The sequence below is a fragment of the Meles meles genome, chromosome 1 (assembly GCF_922984935.1).
Source record: "Meles meles chromosome 1, mMelMel3.1 paternal haplotype, whole genome shotgun sequence".
NCBI classification, from domain to species: Eukaryota; Metazoa; Chordata; class Mammalia; order Carnivora; family Mustelidae; genus Meles; species Meles meles.
The window spans coordinates 153383239-153410248 of record NC_060066.1 but is presented as its reverse complement, the minus strand read 5'-3'; the positions used below and the strand labels follow the sequence as shown (position 1 = coordinate 153410248).

The following is a 27010-nucleotide window of genomic DNA, read 5'->3' as shown; positions in this document are numbered from 1 at the left end:
TGGGCGGGACCAGGATGTAGGCGGGGCCAGAGGGATCAAGCGCCCCGCGTCGGGGACGACCCTAGCAGTGTCAACGCCGCGGACTGAGTTGGCGTTTGAGTGTCCGGACCGGGAGTTAACATGGCAGCGGTGTTTAGGCGTAGCTGCAGGGTGAGAGAGAGCAAGGCTCGGTGGGGTTGGGAAGTGGAGGTTGTGGTGTTTGGAAGGAGTGGGAGGGTGGGAAGCCTGGGGTGAAAATATGTGCTGTGCCGGGGTTGGGGGAGGAGGGACTCCCTCGGACCAATATAGGCGCTGGTCACTTTCAGAATGTCCTCCCCCCCCCCCCCCCCCGCCCCCGGCCGGGGGAACGTGAACCTGTCTCTGAACTGGGCGGGGATCTCAGAGCAAAGGCCTTGTTTTTGCAATATGTTTTAGAGAAAACTCTACTGGCTTGCTATCTCTAGCCCAAGAAGAAATCATAAAAGTTAAATTTCATCGTGCTTTTGATAATGCTAGAAAGTGTAGATTTCAGACATTCTTGTCTTGGGGGGCTGCAGAGTCACCGGGAAAAGGAAAACGAAGCAGCCGCTTCTTGGGATACTTAATATCTTTAATAATCTTTGGTTTTGGACTGTGGAAGAGAACACTTCTGTTCCGTACATTACAAAGTAAAAAGAAGAACCTACCGCAGTATTTTGCTCGAAGCTTGTCTATTCTAGTGTTGTGGCTCACAGATTCTAATTTGTCTCAATCATTAGATGCTCTGTGCCTTAAGTATTGTTGATATATTAACACAAAACTGCAATTTAAATGTCATTTATAATTGAGTCAAGAAATTCACGTTCTTGACCCAAAAAGAGTAGAAATTTTAGAATGTATAAGAATTCTAACGGATTGTTGTCCAATATTTGTTATTGCTATACACGTTAAGGGGCCTGAGGGGAGAAATCGGGGGATTTTAAAAATGAATTTTAACTCCCTCTGACACCAGGGGGAAAAAAGACCGATTTCTCAATTTGCAATGAAAAATATAGAAAAACCTGATCCAGAAAACTTCACCTCTGTATCTCTTCTTTGACATTCCCATAAAATTTAAGGATTCTTATATTCCTAAGAAATACACAAAAGCATTTAATTATAGTTGTGCTGTTATTGCAGAATTGAGGCTTGATTGAAGGTGCTGTCTTTTGGAGATTTGGAATTGTATTGTTCTGGGCAGAGCGCCCAAAGTAATAAAATCAATATTTATATGGCATGTGTCCAAGATGCATTATTTAATTATGTCAACAAGTTATCCAGTAAGAAAGGCCTTATTTTCTAGGTTCATAAAGAAGCTACAGGAAGTTAGTAATTGGTGCAAGCTCTGAGAAATACTTGTGGAATATAGACTTACCATCCTAAATCCAAATAGTCTACAGTTTCTGTATTCTGTGTCTACTGACCCACCTCTCTAAATGGCTAACATTATATGTAATTAGCAGATAGATGGGGATTGTTCCCTGGCTGTAGCTACTTTTGTATTTTGTTTTATATAACATTTTCCTGAAAAATAATATGTAAACTTTTTATACATTATTTTAAATCCACTAATAATTCCCTATTTAAAGCCTTGCAGACTATTTTACCTGTTTCGTAAGGTCTGATTTTTGTGCACTGGCATCTAAACACACATTTAGAAGAGCCGAGTTTATTCGGTCTGATTTTTGTGGGATGACGTTTTTCTTTATTCAATGTAATAACCAATTAGGAGACTTAAATTGAAAGAGCAGTATAGCAAGGTGGTTGATGGTATGGATTCGCTATAGTAAATGTTAGAATCCTGGTTCCATTTGAACTTCTGAGTCTCAGTTTCTTCATATGCAAAATAGGAATAAAAGTAGTGCCTTAATCCTAGGCTTGACTTAGAGATTCAGTGAATTAATACGTGGAATGTGACTGTAAACAAGTATAGGTTTGGTCTTTGATGACTGAACACTAAGGATTAGAGAAACCATGTTTTACTTCCAAAGTAAATTTAATGAAAGTTGCAAAGAAAATGTTAATTTTCATGCTCTGTAGTTTTTTTCCCCCCCAAATTATAAAGTGTTATTTTGAAAGAGCTATTTAAAATACTTGACAGGGCGCCTGGGTGGCTCAGTGGGTTAAGCCGTTGCCTTCAGCTCAGGTCATGATCTCAGGGTCCTGGGATCGAGTCCCGAATCGGGCTCTCTGCTCAGCGGCGAGCCTGCTTCCCTCTCTCTCTCTCTCTGCCTGCCTCTCTGCCTACTTGTGAACTCTGTCAAATAAATAAATAAAATCTTTTTAAAAAATGTAAAAAAATACTTGATGATCTTTATTGTCACTTCAAATATAGGTGATTCTCTGTATAAGCTGAAGTTGTCACCTACAAAATGGACAGTTTCTTTTTATAGTTTTCAAGAAACATAAGCAACATATGTATACTTATGTTTCAAACATAAGTATATTGTTCAGTTTCTTTTTTCTTTGGAATATTAGAATTGCATAGGGATATTTCCATCAAATCCTTTGAAGTGTAAACTATGTTTTGCTGTCCTCCAACATTTTCAGGAAGGAGTTACGGTATGGTTTCCATTAACTTTAATAAATGCAAATGGTTATTTTTGTGTACATTAAAATTGTCATGAGTATAAAAATAGACTGCAAAGGAACAATATATATATATGATACTTTTTATACATATTTTAAAAGAAATGGTATATTGCAGATATTAAGAAATGTAGCATAGCAATAGTTTAGAACAGGGTTGGCAAACCTTTTTGTAAAGGGACATTAAATATTTTCAGCTTTATGGACCGCATGGTTTCTGATAACTGTACAACTCTGCTGGAAAAGCAGCAATAGACAGTATGTTGTTCTAATAAAATTTTATTTACAAAACCGGTGGCTGCCATAGTGTGCTGACCACTGCCTTAGAATATTCTAAGAATGCCTATAGACAGCAGCAGAAAATATAGAACATAGTTTTAGGTTAATTTGTTTTGTTGAATAAAGTGAGGTATCTTAGAAAATGGAATCCTCCAAGGGGAAGATTCCCAGAGGCATACCTGTGAGGCTCACCAGACAGAGTATCAAAGTTGATAAGACTAGGGAACTCTTGAACACAGTACTATTCCGTCCTATTTTTGTCCCCACCCCAACTTCTCAATCACAAATGACCTAAAGCTTGTGAGATTTCCAGGATAGCAGTCCTATGTCTGGTAATACCCCTGACTATTGTTTGCCTCAGAGACACTCCACTTGAGTAGTACTAATACTGCTGATTAGTGTTATTTTCATTGTTTTTTAAAAAAATTTCTTTTGTAGTAAGTGTTCACACATCTAATACTTGGCTTATTTAATATAGAAATCAAGTTATAGTTGAAGGCATTTAAGTAATGACTTAAAAAACTATGCTCTTGAGTATAGTCAAACAAGTACGTGTACTCACTTGTAATTGCCAGTATTCTCTTATTTGATGTTTAATTTATCAAATTTATTTTAATAAAATTATCCTTTACAGATCCTAAAAAGTGTTTCTCGTTTTGACTGGAGATCACAACATAAAAAAGCTGCCCTACAGCATGAACCAAAATTGGGATTTAATTTTGGTATGTTTGTTCTGTCTTTTGACTTTAAACATATTTGTTATATATATGCATTTTTTATTGCATTGTATATGTATTTGTCTGGAATATATTTGTAAATCATCTTAGTATTGTCTGTCAATAAATAGAACCAATTACCATCCACAGATTTCCAGTCACACCCATTCTTCCTGATCTCTTTTTTTTTTTCAGCGTAATATTCTATGTAGAGACCTGTGTTAGCAGCAGACATAAATATCTGTGCCCCTTTTCCTAAGTATGTAACCCTAAAATAACAAATTTACTGATAGGTACAGTCTTCAAGTTAGAAATTTGAATGCAAAAGATACGTTTTGAACACTTAGATACACAGTGCTAGGAACCTGCTAAGAAGCCAAAGCCTGTTTAGACCCTAATATATCTGAATTGCAGTTTTGTTGCTAATGGATAGGGTTTAAAGTCCTGGGATCAGGGAGTCATGTGGTTTGGGAAGGAAAAGGCATAAGATCTCCCTTTCCCTTTGCTTTCTATTTTAGTATATGTGCTGCTGAAGCGAGCACACCCTTTGCTTTCTATTTTAGTATATGTGCTGCTGAAGCGAGCACACCCTTTGCTTTCTAAAATGCAGATCCTGAGCAAAAAAAAAAAAATTGAAATAATAATCCCTATTTTTAGCATCCATCACCTCCTAAAGTGCTTCTTGCTTAAAATTGTTACCTTTCCTTTAGTTAAAAATCCATTTTCTCTGGTTTCTTGGTCTCAGAAAATAATTACAAGTCAGCTCAGATAATTCATACCCCAATACAAATGACAAGCTCAGAGCTCACCAGGGTTATCATTTTTGGTTTTCATTTTATTTTTTAAGGTTGTTAGCTTCTTTACAGTTTTTGAAAGAGAATTAAATGGGAAATTTCAGGCCATGTGAGGATAGCAGCTTGGGGCATTGGATTTTCTCCTACTGTGTTATTAACATAGGTATCATTGCTATTTAGTTTCAGTTTGTCACTTATAGATTCATATTTAGTAGTAAGAAACCAGCTGGAGAAATCTGGTGGTTTATTGAGTAACAAGATGGGATAGATCCAGGTGTTCAGGAGTGAAGTCATTAAACTTAAGGACCAGAGATAACATCTGTGAGCAGTTGTATCTGGCTCTTTCTAAAGTGGAGATAAGGGCACCTGGGTGGCTCAGTGGGTTAAGCCGCTGCCTTCAGCTCGGTTCATGATCTCGGGGTCCTGGGATCAAGTCCCGCATTGGGCTCTCTGCTCAGCGGAGAGCCTGCTTCCCTCTCTCTCTCTCTGCCTGCCTCTCTATCTACTTGTGATCTCTCTCTGTCAAATAAATAAATAAAATCTTTTAAAAAAAAAATAAAGTGGAGATAATCTCTACAACATGAGATTTATCTGAAGGTTAATATACTGCATATGTAAAGTCCATAGTACACAGTGACCAGATTTAAGTAGGTTCTTAATAAATAATAGAAACTAGGTCCTGCCTTCCCTTTCCTTTACTCACCCACAACCTTGGTATCTAATGGTTCCAATATTGGAAGTAATTGTGATATAGAGAACAGTGACTGAAACTCAAGTATACTTTTACTGCTAATTCATGGTAAGACTGTGAGGCTATCATGTCCTCATTCTGAGCTTTTGTTTCCTTATCTATAAAATGAGAGGTTTGATTTTAGGCTATTTGATCCAACACCAAAATTCTCATGTCTTTTACGTTTTATTTCTCATATCCCTATACAAAATGATTATTATAGTCTTGAATATGATGGCTCATTCTTATCTCTTTGTTTTTGTTCTTATTGTTCTTACCTGAAATACCCTATATCTCTTTTAAATCTTACCTATCCTTTGATGTTTGACACAACCACATTAAAACCCTATGATAGTATGGATTTGAAAAAATCCAAATGATCAGCTCCTGTCCTCAGTCCAACCACCACATTCATTTCATTAGTTTTATAACAACAGAACCTCATATTTTTTACAGTTGAATTAGAGTTCTATCTTACTGTTAGCTTTTGAGAAACCCTCCCACCACTTTTTTACCAGTTGCTTTGTGCTAATTTATAACCTTAAATTATCTGAGTTTAAAGGGAGAGTGAAATTGTAGTATTGGTAGTCTTTTTTTATTCCTTTTTTTTTTTCTTTCCTTTTTTTAAAATTTTATTTATTTGAGAGAGAGAAGCAGAGTCCCTGCCTAGCAGGGAGCTCCATGCCGGGCTCCATGCAGGGCTCGATTCCAGCACTCCCAGATTATGACCTGAGCCGAAGGCAGATGCTTAACTTACTGAGCCACCCAGGCATCCCACATATTGGTATTTTTTTTTTTTTTAAGATTTTATTTATTTATTTGACAGCGAGAGAGAGATCACAAGTAGGCAGAGGGAGAGAGAGAGGGAAGCAGGCTCCCTGCTGAGCAGAGATCCCGATATGGGACTCGATCCCAGGACTCTGAGATCATGACCCGAGCCGAAGGCAGCGGCTTAACCCACTGAGCCACCCAGGCGCCCCACATATTGGTATTCTTATATGATACTTTGGAACAAGTTTTATTGGTTTATGGTCACTGAGCATGTCTCATCTCCCTGCTTGGACTGATTCTTGAGATCAGGGAGTATCTTATGTTTAGTTTCATCTCAGGATTACTAAACATTTGATAAATCTGCTTAGGAACTAATAACAAGTAAAAACAATTTTTTTTTTATTCTCACCAATTAGAAGAGAAAAACAAATTTATGTCTGTTATTAATTTGTAAAAGATAGAAATCTTACCTACGTCCTTTGGTACTTGTATTGACATAGGTTTATTTATATTATATAGTGAAATCTTTCTAGTCCAAAAGTGTGTTGTGATCTTTGTGGTTTATTTGTGGACTTTTCTGGTTAATCAAGAGTTAAAGACTCCATTATAAATTTTCACATACTGAGTTCATAGGACTTTTTTCCTCAGCTCATTATCTTGTTTTAATATTTCTTAAATGATTTACTCTTAGAGCTCACTGAACAGCAAAAAGAGTTTCAAGCTACTGCTCGTAAATTTGCCAGGGAAGAAATAATCCCAGTTGCTGCAGAATATGATAAAAGCGGCGAGGTAGGTATATGCATTTTAAGGAGAAAAGAGTTTTCTACATTTTTAAGATTATATAATTGAACTATGTAGATTTTTAATGTAATTGGTTTTTTTTTTAAAGGTCTTTTTTACTTTTTTCTTTCCTTTTAGTACCCTGTCCCCCTAATTAAAAGAGCATGGGAACTTGGCTTAATGAATACACACATTCCAGAGAGTTGTGGTAAGTTTTCTTCACATTTTTTTTTCCATTTTATTTATTTTTTCAGCGTAACAGTATTCATTCTTTTTGCACAACACCCAGTGCTCCATGCAAAACGTGCCCTCCCCATTACCCACCACCTGTTCCCCCAACCTCCCACCCCTGACCCTTCAAAACCCTCAGGTTGCCCCAACCTCCCACCCCTGACCCTTCAAAACCCTCAGGTTGTTTTTCAGAGTCCATAGTCTCTTACGGTTCGCCTCGCCTCCCCAATGTCCATAGCCCGCTCCCCCTCTCCCAATCCCACCTCCCCCCAGCAACCCCCAGTTTGTTTTGTGAGATTAAGAGTCATTTATGGTTTGTCTCCCTCCCAATCCCATCTTGTTTCATTTATTCTTCTCCTATCCCCCTACCCCTCCATGTTGCTTCTCCATGTCCTCATTTTTCTTCACATTTTTAATCCTTATAATGCATATGAACAGGGAAAATGGTAAAACTCTGCTCATTCTTTCAAATATTAGCTGCCATTCATCTTAAGTCATTTATGGTAAGTGGCTTTCTACCTTTATCTTTCTGTTCAGACTTGAGTATTTGCCTGTTTTGAGAAACCTGTATTAATACTTCAAGGCATTTTTCCTTTATAACTCACTTCAACCTTAACTTCATCCTAGACATTGGTAATTTTTCTTTAGAATTAGTCAATTTGTTGCATTTTGGTTCTACCTTTGATTTTACATTTTGTTCAGACTTTTTTCTGTGAGATAGTCACTCCTTCAGGTGAAAGAATCAAAGTTTTAGCACAGTTGAATCAAATTTTTACAAAATCAAGTTGAAACAGGAAGGCAGGTCCAGATTACAAATAGAAAAATTTTTGAAATATTTAAAACTATTTTAGAGAAGTGTAATTTATTACTGTGTTAACCAGAACATTTTTTTAGTTTCTTGGTAATTAAAATAGTTCACCTTTATTTCTAAGATCTACTACATATTACAATGGGTCTTAAAATATTTTGATTCTATAGGAGGTCTTGGACTTGGAATTTTTGATGCTTGTTTAATTACTGAAGAATTGGCTTATGGATGCACAGGGGTTCAGACTGCTATTGAAGCAAATTCTTTGGGGGTAAGTTTCTTAGAAAATTAATTGCCTAAGTGAAACCGTACTGCTAGGTTAGGTTAGTTGGCCAGCACAATTTTCTTTAAAAGGAATACAGGAAGGGCGCCTGGGTGGCTCAGTGGGTTAAAGCCTCTGCCTTCAGCTCAGATCATGATCCCAGGGTCCTGGGATCGAGCCCCACATCGGGCTCTCTGCTCAGCGGGGAGCCTGCTTCCTCCTCTCTCTCTGCCTACAAAATCTTCTAAAAATAAATGAATAAAAGGAACACAAGATTGTGCAGTGAAGCCTAGAGTTCTTACTGCATAAGTTGATCATTCTGTTCCTGTTGTCCCCAGTAATTGGAGTCCTAGCTGTCCTTGTGGGGAAACTGTCTGCTTTGGCTGCTGTGTCAGTGGCAATTCTTAGGTAAGGGCAAGGCCAAAGACTAGCATTCCAGAGAGAAGGATCAGGAAGGCTTGCTGCCACTGCTGGCAGTGCTGAATTTAGTGAGCAGTTCTTAAGACGGCTGATCATATATAGCACATTATTTATCCCAAATTTAATTCTTGGTGTATGTTACTACAGTGGATTTTTACATATTACCAACAAGCCCAATATAACTTAATTTTTGAAAATACTAGATTCACAGATTTATTTCCTCTTGGTTTTACTCTCTTAAAGGAAGAATAAAGGCTAGACAGTTCTTTGGACTTATCCCTTGGGAGAAAGTAGTACTCTCGTTTTGAATTAAAGTATCTCTGAATTTACATACCTAATAAAAATATCTTGCTTTTTTCAATGTCACGTTTCTTTGGTAGCAAATGCCTCTTCTTATTGCTGGAAATGACCAACAACAAAAGAAGTATTTGGGGAGACTGACTGAGGAGCCACTGATGTGTGTGAGTATGTGCAGCTGCTGCTTGGAACAAGAGTGCTATTTCTTCTTTCTAATACGTATGTGTACACTGGAATGTAACACATGAAGACAAAAGTTAGCAACATATTTAGGTATAATGGTTGTTTCTGGGGTACAAGGCAAATGTCATAATCTCCTAGCTTATTGCCAAGAAAGAAATACTTGCTGTTTAATGGAGCACTGTGCAGTTCAGGACCTGAGTGAGTGTGTCAGAAAGTTCAGACTGAATGTATGACAGTAGGTGTTTGAACTAATAGTCTTTTGAACTAAGAAGAAATTAACATGACTGAAAAGTTACTCTATTTGTTGAGCAAGTGGCTTGGAAAGAATATAGATTTTATTTAATTCCCTGAGCACTACTCAACAAATATTTAAATTGGATTTTTAAAAGATAGTTATTGGGGCCCCCACCTGGCTCATTCAGTAGAACAGGTGACTCTTGATCACAGGATCATGAGTTCAAGCCCCACACTGTGCATGGAGCCTACTTAAAAAAAATACATATACATACACACACACACACACACACACACTGAGGACCTATTCTAAAAGTGTTTTTACATAAGGATTTTGAATTTTGTTTATCAGCTGAACAGATTTCAATTTAGGGTGTGTGTGATTGTGATACCAAAATATAGTAAATTTTATCAGTTTTGAACTAATTGTGAATATAGGTCTGAAAGACTAGAAAGTTAAAAATCAAGGTTTCTCTTTTCAGGTACCTTAATTTTAGGCAAACTGCTTAATAAAAACATTTATACAGATTTTTTAAATTAATTGGTAGCTCTTAAATCAGAGTTTAGTAGGCTAATTCTCAATATTGTCTAAGATTGTGTGACACATTTAGATTGTTTTTCTGTATCCTATATAATACTAGAAATAAGCTAAAAAAATTTTAGTATGGAGTTGCTTAGGAAAACCTACATTAATGCACTGATAAGAATACTTATAATTGTTGCTTATAAATACGTATTTCTAAGATAAAAGTCTTTAAAAATAGTTCAAGTATTTTAAATATTTTTTGGCTGTTTTGTGTGTTATCAATACTTCAGTATATATAAAAATAAATTTACTGTAGTCCCTATGTTATTCTAACTTCTGAATTAATAAAGGTTTACTATACATTTTTCCCCTGCTAGTGTATAATGGCAGTAAATGTACCCAGAATATGAAGTCAAGGATGAAAATGAAAATAGTCAATTCCCTTACATGCATAGAATTTACATGTTATGGGACTCTGCTACTTTGGAATTACAAACTCTGGGTAACCCTGCATTTATCTTAATATCATTTGCATTTGTTATTCTGCCTGGAATACACATTCCTTCTTTATCCCCAAAGGACACCTTTTCCTTTTTGAGATTTGATGTGAGCATCACCTTTGGAAAGCTTTTCCTGACATCCTAAAGCTAAACTAGTTTCACAAGACCATTGTGTATGACTGTAGTATGTAGATATGTAATTAGAATATAGTTAGTATTCATCTCCACTCTTGTGGAAATCTTGAAGACCGGTCTTTTATCTCTAGTTTTTCCATCTCCTGGTTCATAACCTGGTACATAGTAGATATTAAAGAAACATTTGAATGAATGATTACATGTGAATGAATTAACTTGAAGTTATCTAACATTTTGATTTATATGGTTTATTGATATCCTATATCTAGTTTTGAGTTATGTATTAAATGTTGGTACATTTGAGCAGTTTATTTGATTCTCTGAGAACATCTTATTTTTAGGTATTTAAAAATATTTAAAATACTGGCTTCAAAAATAAAATACACTCCTGGTTCTAAACATTCATAATTTAATAATTAAATTTAAATTATTTTTATTGCTTCCATATATTTAAGGCTTACTGCGTAACAGAACCTGTAGCTGGCTCTGATGTAGCTGGTATAAAAACCAAAGCTGAAAGGAAAGGAGATGAATATATTATTAATGGTCAGAAGATGTGGATAACCAATGGAGGAAAAGCTAATTGGTATGTTGTTTAAAACATCTCTATATTATTGCTTGTTAATTACTTCATATCAGAGTCTTCTCTCCTTTCTTATTAAAGCACCACAATTAAGATAAGTTTTAGGGGTGCCTAGGGTGGGTCAGTGGGTTAAGCACCTGCCTCTGGCTCAGGTTGTGATCCCAGGGTCCTGGTATCCAGCTGTGGCACCCTGCTTAGTGGGGAGCCTGCTGCTTCCTCTCCTGCTCTCCCTGCTTATGCGCTCACTCACCGTCTCTCTGTCAAAATAAATAAATAAATAAATAAAATATTTAGAAAAAGTAAGTTTTATTCATGGAACTGGAATGTCTATAAAAGATCATAAATAGTTTAGTTATTATTTATAAAAATAAATAGTTATTTTTATTTTTTATTTATTTATTTTTTTTTTAAGATTTTATTTATTTATTTGACAGAGAGAGATCACAAGTAGGCAGAGAGGCAGGCAGAGAGAGTGAGAGGGAAGCAGGCTCCCTGCCGAGCAGAGAGCCCGATGCGGGACTCGATCCCAGGACCCTGAGATCATGACCTGAGCCGAAGGCAGCGGCTTAAACCACTGAGCCACCCAGGCGCCCCATAAATAGTTATTTTTAAAAACTATTTTTAAGCCCTGAATTATTTCTTCAACCTAACTCTTCAGAAGTTTAATTTGTAAAAGAAAGTAAACAAAAACACCTGCTCTGGTTGAACATGAATCCATCTACATGGCTTAGTATCTCCACTGGCTATACTAGCATCTCCTTGGAACTGTTCTCTGAAGACTGTGGAAAAGGAAAGCCATTGGTATGGTACATTTCTCTGATTCTGAACAATAGGCGAAGACAGTCTTAGAACTCAGATTATCTTTTAGAAAAGACAGAATGTTATTTTAGTAAAATCTAAAGGTCAAAGTGTATAGGTCTAAAAACAATGATGTGAAGTTCAACAAAGGATCATAAAATCACCTGCATAAATAAAAATGTTGACGAACCTATTTATACCATTATTTGTGGAAAAAAGGTGACAGTAAAATGGATACCTGTAGATTCAGTAGGAATCAACACTGTGATGTCTAAGAAAGTAATGTAATTTCTGGCTGAAATGATAGAAGTACAACACAAATGAGGGAAAAGTGGTAATAGTTCTGTATGACACATTTTAAGACTTGCGTTGACAAAAATGGAGTAAGTTAAGAAGCAAGTAAGTATCCCTCATTAAGAAGAGTCTAGAAAACATGTCCAGTGAAGAGTAAAGGAATTAAGTTAGTTTAGAAGAATTTTGAAAGTTTTGGAATAACATCACACAGACTAAAGAGCAGTGTTATACATTTGCTTCAGGAAGCCAGTGGAATTAATGGGTCAAAGTTAGAAAAATGGGGTGCCTGGGTGGCTCCGTTGTTAAGCATCTGCTTTCCGCGCAGGTCATGATCCCAGGCTTCTGGGATTGAGCCCTGCATCAGGCCCCCTGCTCAGCGGGAAGCCTGCTTATCCCCCTCCAACTCCCCCTGCTTGTGTTCCCTCTCTTGCTATGTCTCTCTCTGTCAAATAAATAAATAAAAATCTTAAGAAAAAAAGTTAGAAAACTGTAGACATAAAAACAAGCTTTTCCAACAACAGTGCTGTCCAGTGTTATTGAGTTGTCATGGGAAATAATGTTTTTACCCATGACTGCAAGTATATAGATAGAGACTTCCTAGGATAAGGGTTTGCTGGTGATTGAAATAATGAACTAAATGGGCTGTTCCTCCTTGTCTGCAAAAATTCTGATTCAGCAGTTTTCTAGCAGGTAAAGCATTATTCCTGGGAATGAGCCTACCAGGAAATTATTTATTTTAAACAGTACCTATCAACCCCTTTATCACTGTCCAGTATTAAGGAGGGCTAGATGATTATCTTTAAGTAAGTCGTCATGATATCAGAATGTAATAGAAAAATGAAGGAACTATTAAAATTTAACAAGTTGAGAGAAATCTAACAGTGCAGTTAAAAGTTTTCATAATTTGGGACACCTGGGTGGCTCAGTCGGTTAGGCCACTGCTTTCGGCTCAGGTCATGATCCCAGGGTCCTGGGATTGAGTCCCGCCTCAGGCTCCTTGCTCAGCAGGGAGCCTGCTTCCCTCTCTGCCTCTGTCTGCCACTCTGCCTGCTTGTGCACATGTACTCTCTCTCTCTCACAAATAAATAAATGAAATCTTTTAAAAAAAAGTTCTTATGGGGCGCCTGGGTGGCTCAGTGGATTAAGCCGCTGCCTTCGGCTCAGGTCATGATCTCAGGGTCCTGGGATCGAGCCCCGCATCGGGCTCTCTGCTCTGCAGGGAGCCTGCTTCCTCTTCTCTCTCTGCCTGCCTCTCTGCCTACTTGTGATCTCTCTCTCTGTGTCAAATAAATAAATAAAATCTTTAAAAAAAAAAAAGTTCTTATAATTTTAAGAATTCATTAGGTATAATTCTCATGTAGTAAGACAAATTAGGTAATATAAGAAACTAGAAGATAATTTTTACTATTTTTACTACTATCAAAGAAAATTGTAGAGTAAATTATAAATAACTTATTAGTGTTAAGCATAGGATATAAATTTGTTTAAGGAATTTTTTTTAAGATTTTATTAATTTATTTGATAGATCACAAATAGGCAGAGAGAGAAGGGGAAGCGGGCTCCCTGTTGAGCAGAGAGCCTGATGCAGGGCTCAGTCCCAGGACCCTGAGATCATGACCGAGCTGAAGGCAGATACTTAACCCACTGAGCCACCCAGGCGTCCCTGTTTAAGCAATTTTTCAAAAATTGTCCTATGTCAGGCTATTTAGAACATAGGTTACATTTAGTTTCACTTTAAAAATCACTCCTCCTCTGGGAGGAGTGCCTGGGTGGCTTAGTGGGTTAAGCATCTGCCTTTGGCTCAGGTCATGATCACAGGGTCCTGGATCAAGCCCCACATTGGGCTCTCTGCTCAGCGGGGAGCCTGCTTCCCCCCTCTCTCTGCCTGCCTCTCTGCCTACTTGTGATCTCTCTCTGTCAAATAAAAAAATAAAATCTTTAAAAATTTTTAAAAAATCAATTCTGGGGAAAATTCTGGAGGGAAAGCCTGGTAAATATTCATAATAATTCAGCTATAACAAAAACAGTGATTTTGCTGCAAGAAGAAGACAGTAGGCAGAATACGGGTGTCTTTATTTCATTTGTTACTCCTTTTGCAGGCAGCTCTATTTGTTGTCCTTTTCCAGGTAGCTTGTCCCTTAAAGAATCAGACTAGTTTTGGGAAGGGAAAAATGCCATTTCCAATATGATACATATTTTTCTTTTTATATTGTATAATTTTGATAAGAGGAATTTTTACTAAGAACTCACACTACTAAAAAAAAAGTTAAATACAGTATTAAGTAAGAAGTAACCTGGGTTAAAACACTAGCTCTGTCACATCATAAGTATGTGACTTAGGCAAGCTTTTGAGCCTCTCTGATTCTTCATTTCTTTTTTTTTTTTAAAGATTTTATTTACTTATTTGACAGAGAGAGATCACAAGTAGGCAGAGAGGCAAGCAGAGAGAGAGAGAGGAGGAAGCAGGCTCCCCGCCAAGCAGAGAGTCCGATGCGGGACTCGGTCCCAGGACCCTGGGATCATGACCTGAGCCAAAGGCAGAGGCTTAAACCACTGAGCCACCCAGGGCCCTGATTCTTCATTTCTTAATCTGTAAAATGGGAGAATAATAATTGGGATTGTTGGAAGGACTAAATGAGATAGCTGTCACCATGTGTTGTCTATTCATGTCACTGTGTTGTCATCATATCCATATTATATATGTATTAGGTATTTCTTACTGGCTCGTTCTGATCCGGATCCAAAGACTCCTGCTAATAGAGCCTTTACTGGATTTATTGTGGAAGCAGATACCCCAGGGGTGCAGATTGGAAGAAAGGTAAAGTGTGTATTTATTGGTGATTAAGGCCTCAAATACTATTTTAACTATAAATTTCAAAATTATTCTTTTAGCTTCCTTTATTGAAAACATTTTCTTTGTACTAAGTTGCAATAAAAATAAAGCTTCCCCCCTTTTTTTTCTTTTAAGTTTTTGTTTTAATTCCAGTTAACATACAGTGTTTCAGGTGTACAGGATTCTTAGTGATTCAACACTTCCATACGTCACCCCTGTGCTCATCAAGATAGGTTTGCTCTGTAACCCCCATCACGTATTTAACCCATCCCTTAAAAGCTATGTTTTGATATTATCAGGTGAAATAGTCTATATATTATAGCTGAAGATTTTAAGTTCAGAATAATCCTTTTGATTCATGATTTGGAAAACTGGTTGTTCCTGGTGCCAGTCTATAATAGCTGTGAGGTATAATGAAGCAGAAATGCAGCTGCCATTTATGTGGCCTGCCCAGTAATGGAGTTTTAGATTTCAGAAGATTTCCCCACTCTTTTCCCTTCCTCACAGCAGCCTTTTTGGTAGGATAACTAGTATTATGCCCACTGTAGTGATTAAAACAATACCCCAGATCATATAACACCAGTAAGAGAAAATTCTGTGCCTGAGGAAAGTATGGGAATGGTAAAGAACCTTGAATGCGGGAAGGCTAGAAATTTTGTTTAAATAAGAAAAGATAATGTAACATATTTGAGAACTGGTGTAATTCTGAATGTGTGGAGATAATTTAGCACTAACATTTCAAGTAGACTAAAGAGAAAAGTTTAAAAATTTAGCAAATCAAAGAAGGAAGAAATGAAGTCATTAAAATCATTTTTAGTGAGAGCTAAGATTGTAACTTTGAGACTAGGAAGAGGAGACTTAAATTTACAACTGTAAAACTCTTCTCTGCAAAATGAATTTGTAAAAAAGAAAACCTAATGATGACCAAATGATGTCTATATTGAAGGGAAAGGAGAAATTTTGGAAGTTTATTAATAGTTATCAAAGGTTGCGTAATCCTGTTTTATTAAAAGCCATCAGAATCTCTCTGTTGTACTCAAGCCTCTTGAAAATGGAAGCATTTACTAGAATATGGAAGAGGGGCAACTTTGCTTTGAGGCCACAGAATATTAAAGGTGGAAAATATACACATTATTTCAGTCTGTTCACTGAATGTTGAAACTGAGATCCAAGTAAATGATTTACACACTTAAAGGCGGAGTTGAGATCACTACTAAAGTATCCTAGGAACTTGCCCAATGTGGCTTCTTTTTTTTTATAGCAGTTTTTTTTTTAATATTTTATTTTTTTGATAGAGAGATCACAAGTAGGCAGAGAGGCAGGCAGAGAGAGAGAGGGAAGAAGCAAGCTCCCTGATGAGCAGAGAGCCCAATGCGGGGCTCGATCCCAGAACCCTGAGATCATGACCTGAGCCAAAGGCAGAGGCTTTAACCCACTGAGCCACCCAGGCGCCCCCCAATGTGGCTTCTAACTCTGTTTTTCTTTTTTCTTTTTTTTTTAAGATTTTATTTATTTATTTATTTGACAGAGAGAGATCACAGGTAGATAGAGAGGCAGGCAGAGAGAGAGAGAGAGGGAAGCAGGCTCCCTGCCGAGCAGAGAGCCCTATGCGGGACTCGATCCCAGGACCTGAGATCATGACCTGAGCCGAAGGCAGCGGCTTAACCCACTGAGCCACCCAGGCGCCCTAACTCTGTTTTTCTATACTCTGTTTCAAGAGTAGATATTAAAGGTAGACTGTACTTCACCAGTGAAATTATAGTGAGGTTGTTGTGTATAACAAAGTGTAAGTTGTAAGAATGGATGTGCTTCTTCCAAGTAAATGGTTTGTTTTTATTTATGTTCTATTCGTGTTTTTTTTTTTTTTTAAAGATTTTATTTATTTATTTGACAGTGAGAGAGAGATTACAAGTAGGCAGAGAGGCAGACAGAGAGAGAGAGAGAGAGGGAAGCAGGCTCCCTGCCGAGCAGAGAGCCCGATGTGGGACTCGATCCCAGGACGCTGAGATCATGACCTGAGCCGAAGGCAGCGGCTTAACCCACTGAGCCACCCAGGCGCCCCTCGTGTTTTCTTTTTAAGGATGGTTGCGAGAAAACTTAAGGCCAAATTTATGGCCATTTCTAAAAAGTGCAAAGGACCTAACAACTTACACTGTTTTTAGTAGTAAACCCACTTGTGGATTTTATCATGCTATTTCTAGTCTCTTTTTTCCCAATTTTCTCACTTAAAAAATATCTCTCATTCAACAAATATTTATTACTGAGTTCATCCTATATACTAGGCACTATTCTGTTATTGGGGATACCATACGGATCAATACAGACAAAAATCCCTGCCTTTGGGGAGCTCACTTTCTAGTGAGAAAAACAGATAATTATATTATATATATTTAAACCTCCTTAAATCTTTTTTTGAAATATATGGGCATTTTATAGATTTGTGAAATTTAATGTTTTTAAAAATACTTTTTGTTTTATATGTCATCTGGCTTGAGAGGATACAGGAAGCATTTTGGTTTTAAATGTTTTAGTGTTTGGAGGTGCCTGGGTAGCTCAGTCAGTTGAGCATCAGGGTCTTGGTTTCAGCTTAGGTCATGATCTCAGGGTTCTAGGATTGAGCCCCACCACCTCCAGAGGTGAGTCAGAGGGGAGTCTGCTTGGGATTCTTTGTCTCCCTCTTCATCTACCCCTTCCCCCCACCCTTGCTCACAGGAGGACAGGCTCTCTCTCTCTCTCTCTCTCCCCCTCTCTCTTTAAAATAAACCTTTTTAAAAAAATGTTCTAGGGGCACCTGGGTGACTCAGTGGGTTAAAGCCTCTGCCTTCAGCTCAGGTCATGATCCCAGGGTCCTGGGATTGAGCACCACATCGGGCTCTTTGCTCGGCAGGGAGCCTGCTTCCTCCTCGCTCTCTGTCTGCCTCTTCCCTACTTGTGATCTCTGTCAAATAAATAAAAATATTTAAAAAAATGTTCTAGTGTTTGGAGTGAGTCTGGGAAATAGGCTAAAGTAAACCATTTTTGTGAACAGTGTTTTCTCATTATGTTGAGTGAGGGTCTGAGTTATTGATTTATAAAGAACAAAAAGACCAAAAAAAAAGAAATGTTGGTTTCTTTCTTGGTAAAACTATATATTTGGTTGTTACCATTTCTTCAAGCCTAGAAGCAGACTAATACTATTAAGGCAAGCAAGTTTAAGAGTTTATTTACAGCTCTGTGCTCCCATTTTCTTTGCTTCTTACGATGTTGATTAAAAATGAGATTAAAATTTTTTTCCTTAAGGATAAGAGTCACCATATCTGCAACTTCCTCTCAGATAATTCAGCAAATAATGCTACTAGTTACACACACAAAACATAGAAATAAAGCAAATGTGACAAAATGATAATTGGTGAATTGAATTAAAGGGTACATAGGTATTTGTTACATTACTCTTATGGCTTTTCTGTTTGAAAATTTTCAAAATAAAAAGTTGAGGGACTATAGTTACTTTGGCAGTTTATTATAAAATTAAATATGCACATACCACATACCCAGCACTCCTAGGTATTTATCCAAGAGAAATGAAAACAAAGGCCTATACACAAATATTTATAGCAACTTTATATAATTGCTAAAAACTGGAGTGAGAGGGGAATGTCTATCACTGGTGAATAGATAATGGATATATGGTACATCCCCGTAGTGGAATACTACTCAATAAAAGAAAGAAAGTACTGAGCAGCAGCAGTATAGGTAGATCTCAAAAGCACTTTGTTAAGTGAAAAGTTAGACACAGAAGGCACTTACTACTTGTTATTATCATTCTACTTAACATGACATTCTGGGAAAAGAAAAATTATATGAACAGAAGTCACATCAGTCATTGCTTCAGGTTGGGAGTAAACTAAGGGAGTTGACTCAAAAGAAGCACAAGGGAGTTTTGGGGGGTGCTGAAGTATTCTGTATCTTGATTGTGGTAGTGGTTCCACACATACATTTGTCAAAACTGTTAGAGATTTATATGTAAAGAGGGTGAATTTTTCTGTATGTAAATTCCACTTCAGTAAACCTAATTTTAAGAACGAGTTGATGTATTATTTTGCTAGCTCCATTAAGCTAAATTAAGCATCCTAAATCAGAGTATGTTTGCTAAATGCTTTTCCAGACATTCATGGTAAAAAAGATAGCCTTCAAACATAGAAATTTGCTTTTGTAGTGTAATATGTACATGTATATCTTTAGACTATTGTTGGTTTCAAGTTTGTGAAACGTTTTAAATTAGGGGTTGACAAACTTGTTTTGTAAACTTCCAGTTTATAACTATTTTAGATTTTGAGATCCACAAGATTTCTGTCCCAGACTACTCAGTTCTGTTATTGTAGCAAGAAAGTAGCCATAGATAATATGTAAACAAATAGGTAGTGATTCTAGTCCAATAAAGCTTTTTTTTTTTAATACAAAACAGGTATTACAACCCGTCGTTTGTTAACCCCTGTTTCAGGTAATTGCAGAAAGTCCTAAAACAGAGGTTAAAGCAAAAATTCATGCTAGCTCAAAAAGTGTTCCTTAATATATACTATTTTCCTTATCAGGAATTGAATATGGGTCAGCGATGTTCAGATACAAGAGGAATTGTGTTTGAGGATGTGAGAGTGCCTAAAGAAAATGTTTTAATTGGTGAAGGAGCTGGTTTCAAAATTGCAATGGGAGCTTTTGATAAAACTAGACCTCCAGTAAGTAATATCAGTGACTTGACAATCTTTAGAGGATCTTTTATTTATTACATTGAGTAGTTTTATTTGAACAGGGTATATTTTGCATGTATTTTCTCTTTTATTTATTCATTCTTTGGTGTGTATTTCCTTTTTAATATCTAATTAAGGTTGGAGAGATACTATCATTTTTCTTTCTTTTTTAGAATTCTTCAACTGTCTTACTGCCTATTATAGAAATTACTTTAGCAAATACAGAATTACTGTAGTCACTGCTAGGTTGTTACAGAGAGGCAGTCCATACTTAATCATTCCTGCTGATTGTACTCATTTCCTATTCCCTTACTCATTAGGAATAAGTTCCCTAAGAAGCTTTCCCTTGTTAAACAGAAGGAATGACTTTCTAGGCTGTGATCCTCTGCTTCACAAATACTTCGGTTCATAAAAAATACAAATTGAAATGCTTGTTCTCCCCCACCCTTCTTTTGTTGCCTAAAGGTATAGATCATCTCTTTATATAGTCCTTAGCTTAGAATTATAGGCAAATAGTCATTGAACTGTGTTTTAAAAACAACAGGAACTTATGCTTTGTAAAATGTTAAAATATTAGGTCGCAGCTGGTGCTGTGGGACTAGCACAAAGAGCTTTGGATGAAGCTACCAAGTATGCCCTGGAGAGGAAAACTTTTGGAAAGCTGCTTGTAGAGGTAATTTTGTTACTGAATTTGCTGTGTTCAAAGCACTCAGATTAAAATCCAGAGTTTTTACAGTGGACTTCTGTCAGCCACACTGGCCCTTTGCTGTTGTCTTTACCTTTCCTCTTTCCCCCCAAATACCCACTTCCTCATTCATTTTACTAATGAGTCTATCTTCGTCACCCAGTGTAAAACAACACCTCCCAACACTGTATATACTAATCCCACTTGGGTTTGTTTTCCCCATAGTTCTTAACACCACTCAACATTATATCATGTATGTGTTTGTTTATTATAAGTCTCTCCTTACTCTCATTTGAACGTAAGCACCATATAGGCTATGAATTTCTGTTTTGGTAACCCTTAAGCTCCTAGCATTTAGAATACATTTCCACTAAGAACTTAATTTCATCCATTCAACAAATAGTAACTGAACACCTACGATATTAAAATACTAGTAATTGGATACTTTCTCTGTTCCAAGCACTGTTCTAGGGGTTTTACATGTATTAACGCATTTAATCTTCACATTACCGTGGAGTGAGTACTCTTGTATGTAAAACTTTAGGTTCACCTAATACGTAATGAAACCAAGATTTGAACACAGCCAGTCACTTAAAGAGTCTGTCCTTTTGCACAGTACATGAGCTATTTCTGGGAATAGAAAAGAAGTTTGACATAGACTCTGTACTCAAGAACCTTTAACTTTACTATGGAGATACGATACATATCTTAAAACAAATATTAAGAAATAATATAGAGCTGTATAAGATTAAGTCCTGTGTGAAGGCTTATAGACTGGGTTAGAGAAACCAAAAGGTGAAACTGTCATGGATGGGCCAGAGACATTACAGGGGTTCTGAGACATTACAGGGATTATGTTTAGAACAGGGTTTCTCAAAGCATGGGCTGAAAAGAAACTGAGTGAGACTCACTGGGATTTTTTTCATTAACATCTCATGGGAGAAGCATGGGTATCTTATACCAGGTTGCCAGAGTTGTGATATAAGGACTTCTATTTATTGCCAGTGGGAATATAATTCACTATACCTTTTATGAACAACATTTTGGCATTATATATCAAAAGTGGTTATTCTGCACCTGTATTTCATATGTATCTTTCAGGTTTACTCCCGTATGTGCAATATGACATGTCTATAGCTTATTCATTTCAACATGGTGTAGAAACAGCCAAATATAGAAACAACCAAAATGTTTATCCACCATTCGGCGAAATAGTTTACAGCTATAAAAAAAGGTGTAAAGAAGTTCTTTATACATTACTATAGAAAGCACTCAGCTTTGTTGATAAGCAAAGCAAAATGAAGAACCATCAACATGGTAGGCCAACATATATGTAAAAAAGGGAGAGACTGTAGATATACTTGCTTATATGTGTTTATAAGATCTCTGAGAAGATGAAAAAATAGCCTGGTTACCTCCAGGAAGGGGAATTAAATGGGGTTGGAGATGGCAGGGTTGATAGAAGGAGGAAAGTTTGAACTTCAAACTGGTAGATGTATTACCTATTCAAAAAAAAAAAAAAAAGTGAAAACTAAAAACAACTTGAAAGAATCATTGGCTTAGAAGAATGGGCACAATCAGGCAGAAGGAAATAAGGGAGGATATTACTCTTCTTGTTCTACGTAGGAATTACTTATATTGTTTAATAATTGCCTCCTCTTAAGACATATGTACCATGCTACTCTCAAACAGTTTGTCACATTCTGGAATAGTTTGTTTTTTAAAAACTGTAAATATATGAACTTGAACAGCTCAGGTTCTGTTTTATGTGACATTTGGTGCATATTAGTCTGTACACAGTCATAATTTGTGTGGTTTTTATAACCTCTTAGTCTTCAAAACCCATTTTGGTGTTGCCTATGATACAAAGCATCTTTTTAATAATTTTAGTGTTCTTGTTTCTAAATGCCTATAGTCCTTTTTTAATGTGTATTTTAAAGCATATGTTCCATTCCATGTTCATTGTAGAATAACTTATGTGATATAGTACAAGCAAATTAAGTAATAAAACTCCATAATCCCATTGTCCAGAGATTATTACAGTGACCATTTTGCTCTGTATTCTTTTTTTCTATGACTATATATTTTTCCAATGCTGTAACCATACTGTATATTTGAAATTTTCACTTACCTATACATGGTGAACATATTTCTATCCTATAATAGTTTGGCTGTACACCTAATAGAATACTTACTGTCTTTTATTGAAGGTGTTTGTCTTAGGTCTTCTCTTTGATTATGAACTTCTAGAGGGGGGATAAAAAGCATTTTTTATTTGTCCTTTTCTTGGTGCTTACTTTCCTCTGTTAGCATCTGATAAAGTATCACATCATTTTTCACTGTGTCTATAATAATTTTCTTTTTAAAAAAATCCGAGCAGGGGCTTCTGGCTAGCTTAGTCAGTAGAGCATGTAACTCCTGAGCATGTGGTTGTGAGCTCAAGCCCCACGCTAGGTGTAGAGATTACTTAAAAATACATGTATACATTAAAAAAAAAGTCCCAGCAGATCAGGAGGAGAATACGTATAATTTTTATGGTATTTTTGCCAAAAATACATAACTTCATTCCAACTCAGAGAAAACATCACAAAAACCTGAATTGGGGGACATTCTACAAAAAAAAATAACTACTCAGTATTATTCAGAAGTGCCAGGGTCATAAAAGACAAGGAGAAACTGAAGAATCTTAACAGTCTGGGGAAAACTAAGAAGAAATAATAGTTGAAATTCTGGATGGGATCTTTGAACAGAAAAGGACATTAGGGGCGCCTGGGTGGCTCAGTGGGTTAAGCCGCTGCCTTCGGCTCAGGTCATGATCTCGGGGTCCTGGGATCGAGTCCCGCATCGGGCTCTCTGCTCGGCAGGGAGCCTGCTTCCCTCTCTCTCTCTCTGCCTGCCTCTCTATCTACTTGTGATCTCTCTCTATCAAATAAATAAATAAATAATCTTAAAAAAAAAAAAAGAAAAGAAAAGGACATTAGTGGAAAACTTGCCCAAATTTGAATAAAGTATATAGTTTAGTTGATATTACTATAGTAATGTTAATACTCTGGTCTTGATGTTTATACTGTGGTTGTGTAATATGTTAACATTAGAGGAAGCAGAGTTTAATGTTTTAAGTCTAAAATTAGTTTTAAAGTTAAAAGAAGCTCTAGGAGAAAAACTTTTAAATAGTTATTATCCTTAAACTTTTTTCTTTCTAATTCTAGCACCAAGGAATATCATTTTTGCTGGCTGAAATGGCAATGAAAGTTGAACTAGCTAGATTGAGTTACCAGAGAGCAGCTTGGGAGGTTGATTCGGGTCGCCGAAATACCTACTATGCCTCTATAGCAAAGGCATTTGCTGCAGATACTGCAAATCAGTTAGCTGCTGATGCTGTGCAGATTTTTGGAGGCAATGGATTTAATACAGAATATCCTGTAGAAAAACTAATGAGGGATGCTAAGATCTATCAGGTAAGGTTAAAAATTATTTTTGTTGTTTCTTAGGTAAAAGAATATTCACAGATGACAAATTTCTAATTATTTAGGGATTTTATGCCATTAGAAATAATAAATTATCATAGGGGTGCCTGGGTACCTCAGTCAGTTAAGCGTCCAACTCTTGATTTCAGCCCAGGTCATGATCTCGGGGTCCTGGGATCAAGCCCCGCATTGGGCTCTGCACAGGGTGTGGGTCTACTTGAGATTCTCTCTCTTCCTCTCTCTCTCTGCACTCCCCCCAACATGCTCTTTCTCTCTCTAAATAAATAAATGAGATCTTAAAAAAAATAGTAAGCTATAATAGATGGCTGTAAACCAAAACTTTAAAAACTAATTAACACAGAAGAATGTTACCTTCAAGTATATGGCTGAGAGAATAGGCTAACAAAGTAAATGGTTAGACATGTATGTGTATGTCTGGATCAGCCATCTTGAATCTTAACATCCTACCTAATTGTAATCCACCCTCTGCTGTCCTAAAAGTACGCATATCATTTAAAATAAACTATTTTACTTAGAATCTTTCTCGACAACTATTGTATCAATTGAAGCCTTATTTGGGAGTAAAACAACTTGAAGAGATAGTGATAAAGTGATATTAACCATTTGATAGAGGTTCATCTGAGAAGATGAACCATATATAACAAATTGCTGGGGGTAGATGTTTAAACTGGAAGTAAGGACTGGCTACTTAGGAATATCTAAGTTAAAACCAAGTCCTTCCAGCATTTTTTTCTTTAGAAACTCTGTTTCTTAGCAAGAGAGAAAATCTGGTGTTAGAGTAAAAATGGAAAATAACTGAAAATGACAACTAGCTAAAAACAGTTCAGAAAAGTTGGATAAATATTTTAGCAACATTAAACTTCAGATTTCCCAAACTTTTTGAAATATTGATATCCTTTGATTTTAAGATACTCCCAAAATTTTGGTAAATGACTTTATATAAGAGAATTATATTTTCATGATTTCACAAAATCAGGTTTCAGAATCTCTATGGATTACAGACCCTATATATGGTTTGATTCAATTTGGTATTACAGTGGAGCTTATGGTACTGTCCAAAATATTGAATAAGTTGAAGTATTTATGTACTGAAGATATTTCACCTATGTGTGTTCTTTCTTCTTGCAGATTTATGAAGGTACAGCACAAATTCAAAGACTTATTATAGCCCGTGAACACATTGGCAGGTATAAAAATTAAAGAGATAGCTATAGAAATGATTAACTGTTGAGTGATTAGAACACAACCTACTGTTTAAGCTCCAAAGAAGCGAATGAGCTTTAAGATTTTTTCTGCTAAAACTTTTAAGTACTCTTACACTAAACTCATGCAGCTGATTCTAATACTAGTTTTCCACTTTTGTTTAAATTTGACTTGCTTTTTCACAAAAAGATTAGGTTTCATTAAAGTTATGTGTTATCTTTAGTACTACTGTACTTGAATTACATTAACCTAAAAGCATATTTGTTTTGTTACGTTAAGCACTTAAAGAAACAGAAGTTCTTTTGATTTCAATATTTTTCCAATGACATTTTTGAAAAATGGGCTTATAAAAGTATTCAGAATGTTTCAAAATTTACATTGAGAAAGCATTATAGGATTTGGATGCCATCAGATAACTTGATAGTGTCTTTGTAGACTTAATGGTATTGGGGGAGTTTGTTTTGCTACAATTTGGAAAGCATTTGTTTTCAGTTTTGTACAATAATACTTAAAAATTAGATGTTCATAATTCTCTCACCATATAGTGACCAGAAGTTATTGAAAACCTTGTTTAATTCTAAATCTGCATTTTACTTGCCTTATTTAGAAATAAATAAAATTTGCCTTAAAATATTTTTATATGAGTCCTGGTATCCGGGTAGGCTTTGGTCTGTTGTATACAATCTCTTTTCATGTGCATACATTATAAAAAGAAATAAAATTGTTGAATGCCTACTAGTATATCTGTTTGTATTCTTTCCAGGAAGTTTTATTACTTCATGTAATAATGTATGCTTGATTTATTTACTGTAATGGAAAAAAGTCATGGGTCTGATTTTGAACTCCATAAAGTTACCTCCTCATTTTTCACGAGATGCTATTATTAGACATGTCGAAAAACAAAATAATGTAAGAAACAAAGTTTGTGAATTTAATATTTCTTTGTAATCTTAAACATCAAATACTGACAAAATGTTATACCAACTGCTATTTCTGACACCATTTTGATTTTGACACCCAGCTGGGCATCCTGTGGTTCAATCCTATTCTGACATTAACTCCAAATAGTTAGCGTCAGATTCCATGGGCTCAGTCCCACCAGCAACACTCACTTCAGGTACCAGTCACACATCCTGGGCCCCCAGGCTGTCCCAAAACAACAATCAGAAGGACACTAGTTGGGCTTGAGAAAAACAAGACACTAGAGAATCCCTTAATGTAGAGATAAAAGATCTAAAAACCAGTCAGGCCAAAATAAAAAATTCCATAACTGAGATGCAAAACTGACTGGATACAATGATGAGGATGAATGAATCAGTGATGTAGAAGATAAGATTATGGAAAATAATGAGGCTGAAAAGAAGAGGGAAAGAAAGATTGGAACACAAATGTTGACTTAGGAAACTTAGTGACTCCTTAAAGCATATTCATGTCTTTGGAATCCCAGAAAAGGAAGAGGAAAAAAGGGCAGATTTATTTGAGCAAATGATAGCTGAAAACCTCCCCAATCTGGGGAAGGAAACAGACATTGAAATCCAAGAAGCACAGAGAACACCCATGAAGTTCAACAAAAACCAGCCATCTCCAAGACATAGTCAACTTCATAAAATACACAGACAAGTTACGAATCCTGAAAGCAGCAAAGGAAAAGAAATCCCTAACCTGCAAGTGAAGACAGATCAGATTGGCAGCAGATTGGTCCACAGAAACTTGGCAGACCAGAAGAGAATGGCAGGATACATTCAAAGTACTAACTGGGAAAAATATGCAATCAATAATACTTTACCCAGCAAGGCTGTCATTCAGAATAGAGGGGAAGAGACAAAAAGTTTCCCAGACAAAAACTAAAGGAGTTATGACCACTAAACTAACCCTGCAAGAAATATTAAAGGGGACTCCTTGAGTGTGGGGAAAAAAAAAATACACCAAAAGCAAAAAAGACTAGAAAGCAACAGAGAACACCAACAGAAATATCACCTTTACAGGTAGCACATGGCACTAAATTCATATCTATCAGTCATCACTCTGAATGTAAATGGACTAAATGCTCCAGTCAAAAGAAATAGAGTATCACGAAATTAAAAAAAAAAAAAAAAAACTATATGTGGCCTAAAAGAGACTCGTTTTTGATATAAAGATGCCTGCATATT

General features: G+C 36.3%; 1 protein-coding gene across 1 annotated transcript; it reads left to right on the top strand.

The window, feature by feature from the left end:
* Positions 1-25601, top strand: ACADM (acyl-CoA dehydrogenase medium chain). Its single transcript, XM_046021819.1, has 12 exons — positions 1-150; positions 3500-3587; positions 6568-6665; positions 6795-6864; positions 7866-7966; positions 8758-8838; positions 10708-10838; positions 14637-14745; positions 19332-19472; positions 20062-20157; positions 23379-23627; positions 24786-25601. Exons 1-12 carry the CDS (start codon positions 121-123, stop codon positions 24855-24857), a joined length of 1266 nt encoding a protein of 421 aa, XP_045877775.1. The 5' UTR covers positions 1-120; the 3' UTR covers positions 24858-25601.
* The last annotated feature ends 1409 nt before the right edge of the window (positions 25602-27010 follow it).